Source organism: Balaenoptera physalus, assembly GCF_965194825.1.
Source record: "Balaenoptera physalus genome assembly, chromosome: 9".
Taxonomy (NCBI): Eukaryota; Metazoa; Chordata; class Mammalia; order Artiodactyla; family Balaenopteridae; genus Balaenoptera; species Balaenoptera physalus.
In genome coordinates, this window is record NC_138888.1 from 60215374 (window position 1) to 60231163 (window position 15790).

The 15790-nt window shown below is 38.9% G+C and overlaps 1 protein-coding gene across 6 annotated transcripts in view; it reads right to left on the minus strand.

Moving 5' to 3' along the window:
• The window catches only part of LOC309667153 (uncharacterized protein), a 727466-nt gene that overhangs the window by 43350 nt on the left and 668326 nt on the right, over positions 1-15790 (minus strand). For all 6 annotated transcript variants that reach the window (XR_014267557.1, XR_014267558.1, XR_014267559.1 and 3 more), the window contains one exon: positions 14084-14256. Coding sequence is in view for 1 of the 6 variants with exons in the window: in XM_082475482.1 (XP_082331608.1) it covers positions 14099-14256 (158 nt within the window). In the remaining 5 variants the exon portion in view is untranslated. The remainder of the gene's footprint in view (positions 1-14083; positions 14257-15790) is intronic.

The following is a 15790-nucleotide window of genomic DNA, read 5'->3' on the forward strand; positions in this document are numbered from 1 at the left end:
ATCTGGTTTCCCAAATTCTTTTTCAACTTACATAAACTATCAACTTGCATAACACATCAACTGCATTTTCCTCCTCTTAAATGTAGAAATCCAGTTTCAATGGGAACATTTAATATTTGGTATTAAATATGTGATCAAGTGAAAGATAAACCACTTAATTGTGTGGAGAGATAATATTCATTCAAATAAAAACACTCTGGAAGCCTGGTGTTGGTGATTATGGGAGTATTTTGGGTCTAATCCTGGAACATTCACAATGTCTCCTTTTCTTCCCCCAAGACAGAGACCACTCGTTGTCTTGGGTATTTGAAACAAAACGTTTAATGCTAATCTTAAAATTAGCAAAATTTCCATATTGAGCAAAGAGTTTGGAGAGGAACCTTATAGTTGAAACCTTTGATCATTCTTAAATATTGCTATTCGTAAGAGGCATCCCACAAATGTTTCTTTAAAGGGGCTGCTTGTTTAGAGTTTCCGTGAAATTAGCTTTGGCTCTCATAGACCTAGGTTATGTTTGATGCTATATGAAGATATAATAGTGAGAAGCCAATTAGGTTTGGGAATGAAAATTCCTAAAATTGTTTAAAACAATGTTAGTTTGTGTCTGCAGAGTCCGTGGGGAGGGCATCATCGTCAATGCTCAGCCAAACCAGAAATCCTGCTGGAAGATGCTACCAGCAAACACTACCCTGGGCCAGAGACTATTGGGAGATTTAAGTACTGGGGGGAAAAGTCATTGCTTTATCAGGCGACTACATTAGTGGTAGATGTTATACTAGTCACCTGCAAGAATTAAAGCAGCTACTTATGTAGTAAACTGAACAGTTGATAGTGATTTGGGCACCCAGAGAAGAAAGTCCACTAAGCAAACTTTTAAAAAGTAGGCACTTTTCTCTAAGAATTCTCAGGCTACAGCCTCATCTCTGCCCTACAGACTACACGGGAAAAGAGTAAAACCTCTGGTACAGGGTTTATTTGCAGAAGTATAAGAAGCCCTCAGACACCAGAAGAATTTCATCCTGAAGTTCCTCAGTTAGCCCACACTTCATTTACATTGAAGTTAATTGCAAGGTGCATTTCAGCACAATACATGGAAATATTTACTGTATTCTTGTGTTCTGAAAAGCTGCTGGTCCAAGAACTAACGCTACCTGTTGAGAAGGGAAGAAGCCAGAACTAAAGACTTTGTTTTCCTGCAGAAGGGTCTCAGGGATTCTGCAGCTTCTGCTTTACAAGAGGTTAAAAAGGTGGCTGGGAGGTTTATACCCTCAGAGTCTCTGAACTCAGCTGGGCGGTTCTACAGAGCTAGGACCCTTCCTTCCTCCGCTGTAGCTATAACCCTTGGAGAGAAGAGAAAACAGCCAGTGCTGATATGAAGGCAGGCGGGATCGTGAGGGGCACTTGGGGCCGGCAGAGCAATTAACTCTTTTCCTCAATTGTAGAGAACCAGGCTTCTCTTGATCTCACAGTAGACTACAGCCAGTGGCCGGGATTCTTTACAGTGAGTGAAATAGACAGTGATGCTACAATACCAAAGAGGAGACCCGCCCTGGTCCGGCGTTCATAGTGAGAGAACTTTCATAATGAGGCCTGTGGATAAAGGACTGAGATCCTTTACAGAGGAGGGAAGTGCAAATAGGGTGCGTCTGAGCTGATCTCTTGGAGCCACTTCACCTCTGAACAGGTTGGGAGCTTTCAAGCCCCTTGAAGTTTTAAAAAGGCACTGATTTCAGCATGAGATGTTTGCTGCACTGCGCTCAGCTGGAATGAAACGAAGGGGAGGAAAAGTAGCTTCTTTCTTGCATTCAGAAAGCAGAGGCCGATTGAATGGATTCTACTCAAACTGATTGCGTTTGTAGTTTTTGAAAAAAAAAAAAGAAAAAGCTAAGAAGTTTAAATCCTATTCACCAAGTTCACAAAAACAAAACCCAGTCACAGAAGGGCTCTGAGAAGTGCACACATCCTTACAAGAGATGGACAATTTAAAACAAGCTTTATTAAATAAGTCCCTTTCACACCAGCTTCTTAGTATAATTCAGTAGCTCATACTTCTCTACCTCATTTCAAGGGTTTTCTTTACCGTAGTCTAGTTTAAATCAAATGTTCAACACAATTTTCTAAGTTTACAAGGGTTTATTAATTCATTGAGTTGAAAACCAAAAGACTTTTTCTATTTTCTCTTTAAAGAATAGACTATATTCTGTACCTCCTTTCCACTTGGCAATGACTAGGGGCTCTATAACACGAAAGCCATCAAAAGTGTTGAAAAGTGAAATCTGGTTCTTTTTGATTTGTTTGCTCACCCTGATCATCTGACATCTTCACTTGGTCAAAATGCACAGGGCTCTTACTTGCCTCTCTTTCCCTTACGTAGCCTTTGCTTATGCAAAATGTTATACATTTATCCATCCACTTAATTCGTGCAATGCTTTAAAGCTTTTATTCAACTACCTGAGTCTCCTTTACATCTGTCTGCTTTAGCATCCTCCGTCTTGGTCTGAAGGCCTCCAGAGGTCAGGAAATTGGATATTACCTCACTTTGTACAAGACATGTGGGGAGTGCCGTCTCTGGCCCTCTGCTTCACAAATGCTTTTAGAGGATGATGATGGTGATGAGGAGGTGCCATCTCACTGGTATAAGGAAACTTGTAAGGAGTAAGTCAAGTGTGCAGGATATTATCTTTTGGAATTTACATTTAAGGTGGCGCACTGGACTGGCCAGTTCAGGCTGCTGAGGTGCTATACAGAATCTAGGAATAGTAATGCATTTAGTTAAGGGATCTGAAAGTGTCATTAGGCTGCTGAATTCACAGAGAGAGAAAAGTATCTTATTTTTTATCCCATATAAAATAAACTGGACACCCAAGGGTACTTTATGATATTTTTAACCTATTAGAGGTTTATGTTTTGTAAATTATATTTAAACGGATTTTTGTAGTTAGTAGTTCATGATGTGTAAATGTGCAGTGGTGGTGGTGTCTCATTTTTATCTCCATTTCACAGATCAGGAAAAGTGCTTTCAAGAAACCGAATAAAGTTGGAAACATCCCATGCTAGACTCACCCTGTGAAGTAAGATTAGAAGTGAGATTACAACTCAAATTTCATCAACACTAAGCCACTAGTTAAATTATTGAATAGCAACCATGTCCTTGGTTGTTTTAGTTTTCTATCCCCATTATCCTTGCGTTCTATTTAGATGATGCTAATATCTAATAAGCATTTTCTTAGGCATAGGCCGTGAGCCAGCTTGAAGAAAATAACACAGTTTTCCATAAATACTGGTAGATGGGCTGTGGGAGAGGCTACGTGTCTGTAATCTGCTTCAGGAAATGTCTTTAGAGTAAATAACGAATGGCTGGTAAAAATCTGAGTTGTTGCAATTCGTATGCTACTGAAAGATACAGGGATATAGGAGCATTACCAGGTTCTTACCTGAGGCAGGTAAGACTTTCTTTTTTTTGAAGTTGATGATAATTTAATTAATTAATTTATTTATGGTTTATCTAAGATATTTATTTGTGGAAATTGATTACTAACATAAGCTGCTGCTGCTTGCCTCCTTCTCCTTTTCCTCTTATTCCTCCTCCTTCTTCATATTATTGTTATTAAAAGGATTGAATTTCAAGCTGAGGTTTAAAAGAAAACGTAGACGTCTGCATCTCTAAATCTACTTTACAGAAGTACTTCCGTCTATAACTCTTATTTGGCCCCAACTTGTGAAATTTAATTGTGTTCCCCTCAAGGAAAATGGTGAAGTTTGTTTTATGAGTTTGTTTCCTCAGTACTTTCTTTGTTCTAGTGATTATTCCAACTCCCAAATACTTTCATTGCCCCCATTAATTTGTACTTTTTGATTAAAGTCATTTAACAAGAGTGAAATCTCTGATTCTAAACATTTTACCTCAAATGTGTCATTTTTTCCCTCTGGTGGCAGAATATTTCTCCTACTCCTTTAGGCATTAAGAAGTAGCATTAAGTTGTGTCTTTGAGGTGGAGGTGGGAGAGGACAGTGGAAATAAAACCACATGTTTGAGCTTGAGGGTAAGTTAGATTGAACTTTTCAGACAAAACAGATGTGCATTGGTTGACGGGGCAGATCAGTGGGGAACCTCTAAGATTTCTATCTACCCTGCTGGCTCCTTGCTCCTGGGGTGGATGAATCCTGGGTTGGTTCCACTGAGCTGTCAAAGGGTGTGAATTTGGCAGGCTTCTTATCTTTCTGAGAACCATGGGTTTCTTTCTGCTGGCCTAGGAAGTTAAATGGGAAGCCAGCTCGATGCCATGGAGTCCCTTGATGAGCACAAGACAGAGAAGGTAGCTGTGATCTTAGTAACCAAGACAGTTGGGAAATTCCTATGTCAAATTGTCTTTCAAGCCAACCAGATTAGGAATATTTGATCAAATAATGATAAATACACAGGAAGCTCTGCACATAATGGTCAAACTGGATGTAAGAAAATGTCTTTAACCCCGATGGCATTCGCCCAAGAAGTCTGAAAGAATTGAAAAGGACTTTAGTATGAGGAAATGATAGCTGACACTTGATTGGAGATGATAAAATCATATACAGAAGACTCCCATTAATAATAAAATAAAAGAAAAATTCTCTTCCAATATTCTCTGCCCTTAGTGAATGACTATGTACTTTGAGGCATTAAATTTATCTTCGTGCTGTCTTTGAGATTTTGGTGTAGGGCTGACTCGAGTTGTCTAATTTATCTCACTGGATGGCTTCCAACATAAAACAAGATTCATCTATCTTTTAAAAAATTATTTTAAAAACTATTTTTAGCAAAGGAATACATGCACCTAGTTTAAAAAATCAAATATACTTCTGGGTTTAGATGATAGATTTAAACTTTTTGCAGAATTTTTTTCCCCTAATACCTAAGAAAAAAGCACAACTACATCATAGAACTCTTTTACCTGCATTATTCCAATAGCTTTCTAATTGGTCTTCCTTTTGCCTTTGTCTACCTACACTGTGCTCTCAACAAACTAGCCAAAGTAATCCTTGTAAAATGTTAGATCACCCTCCTTGGCTGAAACCGTGAAACTCAGAGCAAAAGCCTTTCAATGGCTTGCTGTGAATATCACAGACTGAATATCTAGCTCTCCATCACCTCTGTGGTCTTAGCACACACTACTTTTTGTTTCCCTCCCTCTATATTGGTTTCCTTACCTTCACTTTTCTTCGGACGTTCTCAAACGTTTTCTCACCTTAGGCCTTTGCATTGGCTGTTCCCTTTGGCTCTAACACTCTTCCCCTAGAGATCTGCAGAGCTCATTCCTTCAATTCATTGCTCATATATCACCTTCTAAATGAGGCCTTCCATGACTGCCTTGTTTAACACTGAAATTCGACCTTTCCACTCTCCCACTCCCGTGCCCCAATCTTCCTTACATTTCTCTAGTTCTCCTTTTATTCCCATAGCACTTGTCACTTCTGTCATACTATGCTACTATGTAACTTACTTCTTTATTATGTTCCCTGCTTACTCCTTTGCCCTCACCTGGTCCCACCCCCAACAAGCTCCATAGTTTCGTCTGGTTTGTTTAGAGGTATACCCAACAGCCTAGCGCCGGACACATAGAAGTTTAATAAATATTTATTGAATTAATGAATATAGTACAAAGTAATTTCTCTTTTGTTAGAAAAAAATGAACATTTGGATTGAATATTCCAGGAATTTTGATATGGGATACTCAACATGGATACATATCTTAGTTAAGGTATTGAACTTCAAGTATTGAAAAAAAACTTTAGGTATACAAGTAGATAAAGCAAATCACCTACTATGGTTTAAAAAGGAGTCAGATCTCAGACATCTTCATGGCAACATTCAATGCCAGATGATGATGGAGTTATTTCTATGAAGTTCTGAAGCAATGAAAGAAAGCTAAGATATCAGTAGAAAGAAAGGCAAGAGGCAGACATTCAAAAACATGAAAGAACCCATGGGATATGGCGTTTTTGAATCCTTCATGAAAAAAATGCTTGACAATGAGTTCTAGCTAATTAAGAGATAAATCAAAATTAAAAACTTGGAAATTGAGAAGGTGTGATAAAAAGGACTGATGGTGTTTGCATCTGTTTAAATATAGAATTAAAGACTAAACAACTGAGAGAATTATTTCTATAGAACAAAATGTGAATGTTATTAATCAGAACAATGTAAAATTAGTAGTATAAAGATAATTGGAAAGTGTGGTGAAGGTATATACTCTCATATTTCTAAGCAAGAGTCTACTGATATTGTCTAATATTGAAATATATAATAAAAACATTAATGACTCCAACTCATTGTTTTTCATATCCACTCTTTCACCCTTTCAAGCTTAGAGAGTTCTAAATCTTATGGTGAAAAACCATTTATTGAAAATCAACAATTCCTTTAGTCTTGTTTCAGTTTCTATTTTTACTATTAAAGTAAAATAAGTTTAATACTTTGTTACTAAAAGTAGTATCTAAATAGAATCCCATTTTAACAAAAAGCAATATCTATCTATCTATCAGCATCTACCTAGTTATTATCTCCTTCCTTATCTTTTATAGTCATACAACAAGATCTGGAATTGTGTTCACCTAATGTTAATGGCAGTAATTTTGGGCAGGTTGGACTTTGTAAGTGGCTTTTTATTTACTTCTTTGTACATTTCTGCATTGCTTACTTACTTTTTAATGAGCACAATCATTTTTTAACACATCAATGAGGGAAATTTTAAAATTTACTATCCTACCGCTACTGCCCCTCCAAAAACTCCAGAAGAAAATATGCCTATATATTAACAGTAACTATTATTATGTATGGGAATATGAGTAATTGTTTCTTCCATCTTTATACCTTTCTGTCTTTTTTTAATTAAAAAAAAAAGCAGTGTCATGCCATATCCTCTTTTTCTCATGGTTTCACTCCAGAGATCCAACAACTTGTAAACTTTTCAGATGTTTCTTCTGATATTTATATACATGTATTTAAACTTCTATTACTTTCTTGATTTTAGATATTATCTACCTATTTTCCAATATTGCAGTGAAGACTTTACCTTCTTTATGTCTTCATTCCCTCACCCCTACCATAATGGTCTTTTACTCTCCTCTAATAGTTATTGAAATTTTTTGTTAAAACTCAATGTTTATATTGTAATGACTACATAAATGTTACATTTGGGACATTGCAGGGCTATGATTGTTTTTTTCCTTCTTATTGGATGTTTCATTTTTTCTAGAGGTAATAAGTGCTTCATTTTTAAAGTTTGTTTAATTTTCCACATATCTATTCCTGTTTTCCCCAATGTTCTAATCGATTCATCAAATGCCTAGCAATAATTCTTCCAAAATGCTCAAGCATCTTATGTATTGATTAAATCTCTGTATTTTTTTCCCTGCCGTACTTACTTATTTATTGGATTATTTATTTTTTAACTGGAGGCATCTGTTCTTCAGTCCTCCAACTTCTTGCTCCAAGCTGGGCTGTTTGTTCTCTGAAAATTCCCTTCATTGTTCTCCTGTATTATGTCCCTTTTCCTGGCTCCTATATCACCCTTTCTTTGAGTACTCTTAAATTTCATAAGGTACCTACTTCAGTTACTTCCTGAGAAAGAGTAGAGTAACATTTCTGAGAGCTTGCATGCTTAAAATTGTCTGCCCTCATACTTGCATGGTAGTTTGATTGGGCATGAAATTTTAGAGTGAAAATAATTTGATTCAGAATTCTGAGGGCAATGTTCCAATGTCTTCTAGCCTCCAATGGTGATACTGAAAGTCAGATATGAGTTAGTTGACTGATGCTTTGTAAATAACCTGTCTCCCCAGAAGATTTTAGGATGTCCTCTTTAATTCTCATTCTTTTGAAATTGTGTGATGGTGTGCTGTGGTGTTGGTTCTTTGTGATTCAGAGAACAGGACTCTTAGTGGGATCCTTTAATCGTGATGTCCATGCCTTCCCATTTGGGGAAACTTCCTTGTATTTTCCCTCGATTTTATCTTTTGTCTCTGGAATTCCTAGTTTCCAGTGTTGAACTTCCTGAACTGATTATCTAAATTTTCTCTTTATCTTCCCTCTTCAATATCACAGTTCTTTGTGTGTTTATACTAATCTCTGCAGGATTTTCTTGACACTTATCTTTCATCCATTCAATCGAATTTCTAAGCTCTTCCATATATTTAATTTTCAAGATCACATTCATATTCTTTGATTCTTCTTATGAAAGCAATATCCTACTTTTAGTTCATAAATGCCTTTTTAAAATTTTTTGTTCATGTATATCAGTTATTGATTTTAAAGTGTTTTTTCTTCTTTCTGTATTGTCTCTGGTTCTTCTGAATTCCTCTTTTCTGTTTCTGTGTTTAGGCCCTTTTGCTTCAGTTTGGAGGCTTTCTCAAATGTGTGGTGATCCTGGCTTTCTAAAATATTTAAAACTGAGGCTCCAAAAACTGTTAAGAGGCTCTAGATGTAGAAGTGAGCTTGTTTTTTTTTTTTTTTTTTAATTCATTTAAGATTAACACATTTATTATTTATTTATTTTTTAGCACCTTTAATTAATTATTTATTTATTTATTTATTTTTTGGGCTGTGTTGGGTCTTCGTTTCTGTGCGAGGGCTTTCTCTAGTTGTGGCGAGTGGGGGCCACTCTTCATCGCGGTGCGCGGGCCTCTCACTATCATGGCCTCTCTCTTGCGGAGCACAGGCTCCAGACGCGCAGGCTCAGCAGTTGTGGCTCATGGGCCCAGTTGCTCCGTGGCATGTGGGATCTTCCCAGACCAGGGCTCGAACCCGTGTCCCCTGCATTAGCAGGCAGATTCCCAACCACTGCGCCACCAGGGAAGCCCGAGCTTGTATTTTTAAACGTAGAGTGAGTAGTCTTTTTTGACGTGTAAGCCCCAGATGTAAGTATCTGCAGTCCTCTTTCTCGGGTTCCTCATTCTCAGTCTTCTCCAGGGAAAATTGTTTTAAATCGCTGGGTAGACGGTTATACATACCTGGCTACTGACAGAAGAGTGGAAAGGATGGGGGCTGGGGTCTTGAGCTTTTGGAATGAACACTTTGGTCTATTCCTTTAGTGTACTGTTTGATGTTCCATCTTTGTCTTCCACTGTAGTCGGTATTTCTGAGTCCAGACCATCTGAGGTGCAAATTCTCTAGATGATTTACTTCCTGTCTCCTGCAGGGTAGGAGAGGAATTTGGCTGCTCAGGGACCCTGAAGTCTACATGTTCTTCATACAGAGCTCTATCTTTCCCCTTCTCCTTCCTTGTCCTCATTATCTGGTGCCTCTAAATTCTTAGATTTTTCTGGGATAAGGGGCGAAACATCTTCCTGCTTCTCATGGACATTTTCCTCTTCAAGGTTTGGCTTCCCCTACTCAGTAAATCATTTCCCACTCTCCCATCTGCTTTCCATCTTCCAAAATTTGTTGACATCTAGTCCTCTGTTGTCTTCTTTCCCATTATCTTTTTTACCTGTATGTTTAGTGTTTATTCCTGTTCTGTCATGTAAATAATGTTTCAGAAGGGAGTGTCAACCATCATATATAACCAGGAGGTACCTATGTGTTTTCATTTAAAAATGATTTACTGACCTTCTATTAAATTTAAGGAGACTTAAAATGACAGCAGTTTTTTTAAGATGAAAACAAAAAAAGATCAATATGTCAAAAGATTAGATCAAAGAAATAAAAAGGAAGAAGAAAAGCAAAACTTGAAGCTAATCTGACTGAAAAAAGCTGTGGCAATTGACCAAGCACCTTGGTTCCAGGCTGTTGGTACCCAGTGCAGAGAGAAGAAACCTCATCACCATCTGCACATCTTTCATTGTTCAAAGGAAGGAAGACCACTTTGTCACTAGGAGGTAAAACACTTCCAGCCCTGAACTCTGAGAGTAATTTGTTTACATCCAATCCATTCATCATTTTACTCGTAGAATGATCCTTCAATCCCGCAAATCTGATTATACCGTTCTTTGGTTTAAAACCCTTCTGTGGCTCCCATTGCCTTGTACTTGAAATCTAAGCAGCACGTGCTTCTGGATGTTCTCACACCAACCTCTCCAGCCTCATCTCCTCCCGCTTTGCTGAAGTACCCTGTGCCCAATCAGACTCTTCTCTCAATGAGTCATGCTCACTCCCTCCTCCGGGCTTTAGAACACGTCCTTCCTTCCTGCAGCTCATCCACCTGGCAAAATTTAAACCTTCCCTCTTAAAGGCTTTCTCAAGCTTCCCCTCCTCTGGGAATCTTCCCTTCCTCCTGCTTCTCCCAGGTTCTCTCTGCTTCCCTGGTCCCTTATGCATACTTTATTAGAACCCTTATTGCACTGTACTGAAACTCTTGTCTCTTGGTCCCTTGGTCCATAAACTAAGTATACAGATGATGTTTATTCATCTTAGTGTCCATATTCCTCCTGGCATATAGTAGGCATTGGATAAATACATTTGAATGAGCGAACAATAAATGGGCTCTAAGTATGTAGCTTTTTCCAATTTTACTCCATGAATAAGGTTTGGAAGATCTTTAAGGTTGAAGAGGTCATATGTCAGAGAGAAAACATCTCAAATATCAACTGTCTCAGGCAGAACTTGGAAGGCAACAAGCCAGCAGAGAATTGCAGGCTGAGGTCGCCAGTGGAAACCAAAAAAGAAGGTATTCTGCGTTGTTGGCTGAAAGTAGAGCCGTATGTTCTAGCTGCTGGCTGATGTTTTACTGTGGGAATCCAGGGTCTTAGATTCTGTGTCTGACTGAGGGCCACATGCCTCATGTCTGCACAACTGCTTCTTGCTCTTTATAGCCTCCAGGGTCTCCGAATTGCCAGGCTCTCTGCCCCTCTTGCCACCCACCACATGCACTCCCGCTGTGGGAGCCACGGCTGGCCGTCCTGCTGCCAATTCGCAGGATGTCTCACTCTCCCCTTGGGATGAACACTATTTGCATCTGTGATATTCGCTTCAGCAATTTTTCCTAAGACCTAAACTATTTCAGATATGTCAGAAGCTCCATTTGTAGCTGTCCCACATCCCATCTCCCTTTCTCCCTCCACCCACCCAGGGGTCTATTCAAAACAATTACAATACTTTTTATAGGTCGACAAGGTAACAGGCAATGAGATCAGGGAGGAGTTTCTGTGTAATAGCACAGGACGGAGGGAACTGGGTGACTATCACTAAAACACCACTAGTTAAGAGAGAGCAGATTTATGAACAGGAGTTTGTACCTTAGGCCTGTCATATTTTTTCACCTTTATGTTAGTTAATTGCAGAGTAACATAAATTAACTTTGGAACACAAGCAAAAATAGGAACTTTATTTATGAATTTCTTGGATTTCTTTACCTCAAGCCAAACAACTAAATTGCTACTTAGCATAAATTATTTATGGGCCTGGCTCAATCCCATCCAGCACCAGCCCCCGGAGGTATGGGAGATATAAAAGATTTAAAGCATCGCTGCGACAGTGTTCAGGCCGCCACGGAGCCGTGTTTCTTTCCAGAAGGGTCCACTTTATTTTGTTGTAAATAAATAGAGGTTGGATTTCCAGGGAGGGAAGTTAGCTTCCAGCAGGACGGTGGTGGTGTTTTGCATATGTTAATTACACAACCCTTTTATGACAGATAGACAGTGTTTGCACAGATATTTCTCAAAAGACCCTTAGACCAAAATGGAGCTTTTCATTTCCTGGCATGGAGTTGTTTCTCTCATTCGATCTCACTTCAAAATCTGAAGTCTTTGGAGCTTGCCATCCCAACTAGTCAATAAAAAAATAGTCCTATCAATATAATTCTAGCAGGAACAAATGAACATCTTCTGCAATCTTGATTCTGTTTTCCTTAAAATTCAAGCTTGGCAATGCCATGCTGACACCAGCGGCAAACCCGTTGTCACTTCCTAGGTTGTCTTTCCATAGCCCTAACCTCAGCATGTCACCCTTTGCTCCAAAATACCCTTACATACTTTGTTTCTCGGACACGGTCTGTTTCTAAGACAAGGTGATTGCTTTCTTTTTCTTTAGGTCACACATACTTCATTTGTTTCACACAGTGTTTTAAGATTAGAAAACCTCACACAAAAGTGTAAATTTCCAGCTTTTCACTCAATTTCCAAAGTTAGAAGGCCTAGCAATTTTAGGTCACCTTTTCCATTGGACAGCTGTTGGCTTAAGCAAAGTAATCCCTGCCTCTTCACCATTCTCCACTTTGCTGCAGTCCCCACTACTCCTTAGTACACACCCAGCCTATTTTGCCCAGTTAGGTTTTAGGTTACCTCCTTTGTCCAGGAAGACATTTGCATTTTTAACCCATGATTTGGGGCCATGCCTTGGCTGACACATTGATAACTTTTACATTTATCTTGGGTTAGATTATATACTATAAATTATTAAATCCAAAAGAAAAGAAGATCTTGACAGGCTTTAGCAGTGTACTGGTTCATAGATGTGACTACCGTTTTTTAGGAAGCAAATATACAAATACGTCTCCACTTAAATGAAACACAGATTAGGCAGATTTTCTCTCTCTCCCTTTTTTTTTTGAAACCATGGTGTATGTAACCATATTCCTTAAGCAACAGAAAATGCCTCCATAGTATCAGTTTTGCTAAATCCTTGAAATATTTGTATTCAAATCCTATAATATTTGAAGTGCCACTTTGGCTTGATCACTTGCCCAACCTGATACCAGTCAGGCTATGTTCTTTTTCAGACATTTCAAGCACAGGCAAGCCTTGGGCCTGTGCTACCTGGTCGCATTGACTCATACTCCCTGCATCCCAGCTCTGATAGCGCTTTCTTTGTCCTCCCAAGCATTGCCACTGGGGTTCTCTTCTTGGACCTTGAGTTTGGTTGCATCACTCTTCTCCTCTAACATCTTCAGTGGTTTCCTCCTAATTTCAGGTTAGAATTAGATCCTAGGCGTCACCCACAAAGACTGTAAACCCTGGAAACCCTGGATAGCTTAACTCTATCCTCCTGCCCAAAGGAGGGCAGAGAATTCTATTTTAAGGGGGATTTGAAGCAGGGTACGGGAACGACTGGGGACTGGGGAATCAGGCCTAAATCCCAAATCTGACCCTGTGTGTATTTGGACCTACCTTGGCCTCCACTTTCTTGATCTGTAAAATGGGGAAGACAGAAGCTATCTTGCAGAGTTATTGGAAATACAATTGCTAATATGTATCTTAAAGACATTCAGTGAATTATTCCTATGGATACCTCCTCTTGCTGCATTCCCCTATCTCAGCTCGCCATACTTGGTCTTCTTTTGCTGACGAAAAAAGAGAGAGAGAGAGAAAAGCCTTTCTTCATCTCTTCATCTCCCTTTCTGCCACCATCTATGATGCAAGATCATCTATACCTAAAAATGCCTTGATTTCATCCTGTCCCAGCCCCACCCCCAGAAGCTGTCACACACGAGGGAAAATAGAAAGAAGCTTCTTCAGAGCTGGGTTCCAGCAGAGCCTGGATCAAAGTCAAGGGAGAGACCATCCTCCTTCAAGAGCACAGAAAGGACCCCTCCCTGCTAGGGCTGAAAGCTTGTTCTCCCATCTCCCTTCTCTCTCACCTCTAGGAAAGGAGAATAAGACTCCCCATGAGTGATCCCCAAACTGGCTGTATTGCAGATTATTATAACCGAATTGCATGTGTAGATATTATAATAGATAATCTGAATGTGTTGTACACATCCTACATAAAACATAAAGGGTTGCTGTCTCTGTCTTACATGCATTTAAAAAGCTCATTTTAATATTTAATGCTTTGAACAGTCATCTAAATCTCAAAAGGTAAGCAGGAAATACCATACAAAAGACCGAAAGTCTAAAACAAATGTTACTGATATAATCTGGAATCAGCCTCCTTCCCCTCACACCCTAAACACCCCACTCTCATCATTCTAGCTTCTAGAAAGCACAAAACATAGCATATGCCATTGCTTCCTTTATAGCTCAGTGACATACTTTAAAAAGGAATATCCACACTCATAACCCAGTATTCATAAATAACTTGAAAAAAACCTTTTCACTTTTTTTTTCTTTTTCAATATGTGTTGTGAATTTTGAAAAATATAATCTAAATTATAATGCATTAGGCAATACTCACCACTCAGCCAGCCAGTCAAAGGACTTCTGGGACTCGGGTACGTCGGTTTGTGGTGACACCTCGGGCTGCTATCCACAGCAGCTGCTGTGCTGGGCAATTCTTTAGCAAACTTGCTAAATCCACAGGCTGGCACATCCGTAGGAGAGGCTGTTCACTAGAGGATTGGCTGATTCCTTAGAAAAATGAACAGAATCCCCTTTAGCAGAGATTGGGTCATTCAGACAGTTCATTTGGGCTTTAAATGTCAGAAAACACTGGGACCTTTATTTTCTGTATTAATCATGATGAATGTTTTGGGCTAAATGTTTATGTCCCCACCAAATTCTTATGTTGAAGCCCTAACCTCCAATGAGATGGTATTAGGAGATGGGGCCTTTGGGAGGTGATTAGGTTTAGATGATGTCATGTGGATGAAGCCCCGATGATGGGATTCAGCTCCTTATATGAAGAGACTAGAGCTCTCTTTCTCTGTGTCATGTGAAGATACAGCAAGAAGGCAGCAGTCTGCAAGCCAAGAAGAGCGTTCTCACCAGACCCTGGCCATGCTTATACCCTGTAGAACTTTGGGAGATAAATGACTGTTGTTTAAGCCACTCAGCCTATGGTATTTTGTTACAGTAGCTGGAGTGAAGACCATGAGTATTTCAGTGTCTTTTGCATGTGTGTGTGTATGTATGCATATGTGTGCAGATCCTGGCTCACTGGGAGATTGGGTACTCTCTCGGTTTACTTTCCTACTGTGTATGACACTGTGGTTTCTGGAAGAAACACTTGCTGTTGCAGAATAGAACTGGAGAATGAGAAGCAAGGGAAGGGAGAGGTAGCAGAACATTAAAAAAAAAAAAAAAAAGCAATACTTTTCCCTTCACTTAATGAAGAATTAATCCTTAGAAATAACCAGGAATGCCAAAAGATGGTCTGAATTCTTCAAGCTCACAGTACAGAATGGGCCTCGATTTCTTTCAGCATTTTTAAAAAGATCATCTTTCTTTCACTTAGATCATGTTGAGGCTGCTATAATTGGTTTGAACTCCATTTTAGTGGGAGACTGTGGGCACGTAGGTGAAGAATGAACACAGTCAAGTGAAATTTTTAAACATACACGTTTTTCTGCTACAAAAGCAATTTCAAAAGCCCCGCTTCCTCCCCCGAACCCTCTAACCAACCCTTGAGTCAAAATGTGTGAACTTTGAATTTAAACTTTGTATGTGCCTAGTACACTGTATGGAAAACTCTCCTGGCTCATTTGGGCAAATATACGTATTAAAAATGAGGTTATGAAAAATGGAAAATTGCTTTTGAACATCCGTGGCTATTTTCCTTTCTAGTTTGGTATGGAATTTTTGCATGAGAGTTAAGTAGCCATGGCGTTTAGCTTCTGAGAAAAGATAAATCATGTTTTCTGTGTACAGGTATTTTATTTTTGTTCATGGGTGTCAGCTCCTTATAATTTGTGCTCTGACTCGTAGTCTTAATTTTTGTAATTTAAAAAACAGAAACGTTCTTAAATGCCTTTTAAAAGATGTTGATATCTATCTATCTATAGCTAGTTGTGATTCTCTCAGTTTCAGATGAAATCAATTCCATGTAATTTTTATAGTATTTGAATTTTGGTAGGAGGGAGCTGGGAAATACACTGCCAGTTCCTTCCTAGGTGGCAAAAGCTATACCTCCCTATTACTTACCTTCATTCTTTATTTTGATCAA